This window comes from Oratosquilla oratoria, chromosome 12 (genome assembly GCF_046742065.1).
Source record: "Oratosquilla oratoria isolate Oo_2021 chromosome 12, ASM4674206v1, whole genome shotgun sequence".
NCBI classification, from domain to species: Eukaryota; Metazoa; Arthropoda; class Malacostraca; order Stomatopoda; family Squillidae; genus Oratosquilla; species Oratosquilla oratoria.
Genome location: NC_134788.1, coordinates 36,162,646 through 36,165,982, shown reverse-complemented (window position 1 = coordinate 36,165,982; position 3,337 = coordinate 36,162,646). Strand labels below are relative to the sequence as shown.

Genomic DNA, 3,337 nt, shown 5'->3' with positions numbered 1-3,337 from the left:
AAATACATGTAGAGAGAAACGTTTTGAAAATAGAGAGGAGATGATGAATTTTGACAATTGTATTGAACGAAACATTCTGAGAATTTTAAGACACGTCCAGAGAAAGATTTTTAAAAATATAGAAAATATGATGGATTTTGATGCGATGATCACTAGTGCTGAATAATGGGCCTATATTTACTTGGTTTACAAGATTTTCTTTTGTGGAGAATATTAGGTCAAGGATGTTATCTCCTCGGGTAGGGCTGTTTACGCCTTGGTGGAGGCCACTTTCCAGTAAGTTACTATACAAGTCTCGTCCTGTATGCGAAATCAAATCTTAACCCCATCTCTTCACCGGTAAGTTAAAGTCTCCCATGATGGACTGTCTCGCAGCGTTGGTTAGTTTCTACGATTAGATCGAATAATTTTTCGTCATTTACTAGTAGCTGACCCGGTGGTCTATAAAACAAGTCCAATTATTACTTTAGATTTACTGCAATTGGTTTTTATTTCAACACAAAATATATCAAAATTTGTTTCTGTTTCTGTTTTTAAAAATGATGGTTGGAGTGAGTTTTTGACATTCAAAATTACTCCACCACCTATTCTATTTTCTCTTTCGCAGCTGAAAATTGTGTAGCCTGACAAACAGTATTCCGCTATAAAGTCTCGACTTGATGTGTCCAACCATGTCTCTGTTACTCCTATCACGTGATAGTTGCCTGTCGCTCCGAGAATCTCTAGATCTTCGAACTTGTTTCGTATGCTGCGAGCATTAACGTAACATAGTTTGATATCTGACACTTTTCTGTTTTGCTCTATTACGGAGAGGAGGAAGGAGGAGGAGGAAGAAGAGATGGTGGAGGAGGAGGAGGAAAAAAGAGGAGGAGGAGGAGGCAAGAAGAGGAGGAGGAGTAGGAGGAAGAGGAGAAGGAGGAGAGGAAAAAGAGGAGGGAGTAGGAGAGGAGGAGGAAGAAGGGGAGGAGGAGGAGGAAGAAGAGGAAGAGGAGGTGAGGGAAAAGGCGAGGAGGAGGGAGGAAAGAAGAGGAGGTGAAGGAAGAGGAGGGAGGAAAGAAGAGGAGGAGGCAGGAGGAGAAAGAAAAGAGAGAGGAGGGAGGAGAGGAAGTAGAGGAAGGAGGAGGAGGAAAATAGAGGTGGAAGGAGTGGGAAGGAAGAGGGATGAGGAGGAGGAGGAGGAGGAAGAAGAGGAGGAGGAGGAGGAGGAGGAAGAAGAGGAGGAGGAAGAAGAGGTAGAGAAGGAGGAGGAAGAAGAGGAGGAGGAGGAGGAGGAAGAAGAAGAGGAGGTGGAGGAGGAGGAAGAAGAGGAGGAGGAGGAGGAGGAAGAAGTGGAGGAGGAGGAGGAGGAAAAAAAGAAGGAGGAAGAGGAAGAAGAGGAGGAGGAGTAGGAAGAAGGAAGGAGGAGGAGTAGGTGGAGGAAGAGGATGAAGAAGAGGAGAAGGAAAGATGGAGAGGGAGGAGGAGAGAGGAAGAAAGGAAGAGGAGAGGAGGAGGAGGAGAGAAGAAGAGGAGGAGGTGAGGAGGGAGGGGAGAAGAAGAAATGAGAGAAGAAGAAGAAAGAGGGAAGAAGAAAAGAAGAGGAAGAAGAAAAAGAAGAAGAAGAACAAAGAAGAAGAGGAGGAGGAGAAGAAGAACAATGAAGAAGAAGAGGAGTGGGTTATAAGAGGAAGAAGGAGAGGGAGGAGGAGGGAGGGAGGATATATAGTGGTAGGGAGGGAGGACGAAAAATAGGATAAAAGGAGGAGGAAGAGGAAAGATGATGAGGAGGAGGAGGTGAGGAGAGGTGGAGAAGAAGAAGAGGAGGAGGAGGAGTAAGAAGAAGGAGGAGGAGAGAGGGAAAAAGAGGAGGAGAGATGGAGGAAGAAGAGAGGAGGAGGAAAGAAGATGAGGACGAGTAAGAGAGGAAGAGGATAAGAGGAGGAGGAGGGAGGAAGAAGAAGAAGAGGAGGAGGAGTAGGAGAAAGGAGGAGGAGGAAAAGGAGGAGAAAAAAAGAGAAAGGAGGAGTAGGAGGAGGAAGAAAGAAGAGAGGAAAGGAAGAAGAGGAGAGGAAAGGAAGAAGAGGAGAGGAGGAAGACGAAGAAGAGAAGGAGGAGGAGAAAGAAGAGGAGGGGAGGAGGAGGAAGAAGAGGAGAGGAAGAAGAGGTAGAGGAAGACGAGGAGGAGGAAGAAGAGAGGAAGGAGAAGAAAGGAGGTGGAGGAGGAGGAAGAAGAGAGGAGGAGGAAGAAGAAGTGAAGAGGAGTCAGGAGAGGAGGAGTGAGGTAGAAAAGAGGAGGAGAGGAGTTAGAAAAGAGGAGGAGGAGGAGGATTAGGAGGAGGAAGAGGAATAAGAGGCGGACGAGGAGGAGGAGGAAGAAGAACAAGAAAAAAGGAAGAAGAAGAAGAGAGAGGAGGTGGACGAGAACAAGAGGAGGAGGAGGAGGAAGAAAGGAGGAGGAGGAAGAAGAGTGAGGGGAGGAGGAGGAAGAAGAGGAGGAGGAGGGAAGATGAGAGGAGGACGAGGAAAGGAAGAAGAGGAGGAGGAGAGGAAGAATAAAGGAGGAAACCGGAGGAGGAAGAGAGTAGAGAGGAGAAGGAAGAAGAGTAGGAGAGGCGGAGGAAGAAGAAGAGGAGGAGGAGAGGAGGAGAAGAGTAAGCGGAGGAGGGAGGAGGAGGAATAAGAGGAGGAGAAAGAGGAGGAGGAGAAAGAGGAGGAGGAACAAAGAGGAAGAGGAGGAGGAGGTGGAAGAAGCGGAGGAGGAGGAGAAGAAGAGCAGGAGGAGGAGAAGGAAAAGAACGAGAGGAGAGGAGGAGGAAGAGAGGAAGAGGGAGGAGGGGGAGGAGGAAGAAGAGGGGCGGAGGAGAGGAAGAGGAACAACAGAAGAGGAAAAAGAGGAGAGGAAAAAGAGAGAAGGTGGAGGTGGACGCAAGAGGAGAAGGAGGAGAAGGAAGCACAGGCGTAGGAGAGGAAGAAGAGGAGAGAGACGAGGAGGAGGAGGAAGAAGAGGAGGAGGAGGAGGAGGAGAAGAAGAGGAGGAAGAGGACGACGAAGAAAAAGAGGAGAAGGAGGAGGGAGGAAGAGAGGAGGAGGAGCAGGAGAAAAGAGTAGGAGGAGAGGAGTGCAGAAGAGAGGAGGAGTAGAAGGAAGAAGTGGAGGAGGAGGGAGGAAGAAAGAACACGCGGAGGAGCCAGGAGGAGTAGAGGAAGAAGACGAGGAGGAGGAGAGGACAGAAGAGAGAGAGGCGAAGGAGGAAGAAGAGGTCTGAGGAGGAGTAGGGAAGAACGAGCAGAGGAGGAGAAGAAGACAGAGGAGGAGGACGACGAGGAGAAGCGCGACGGAAGAGGAGTGACGGACAAAG

General features: G+C 48.7%; 1 protein-coding gene across 1 annotated transcript; it reads left to right on the top strand.

Annotated features, from left to right (window-relative positions):
* Positions 1-1,605: 1,605 nt before the first annotated feature.
* LOC143030332 (uncharacterized) lies at positions 1,606-3,087 on the top strand (the record flags this gene model as incomplete). The annotated part of the gene is made up of 3 exons (XM_076193485.1): positions 1,606-1,652; positions 2,371-2,380; positions 3,007-3,087. Coding segments are annotated over 3 exons (138 nt in total), but the record flags the coding sequence as incomplete, so codon positions are not given.
* Positions 3,088-3,337: the final 250 nt, after the last annotated feature.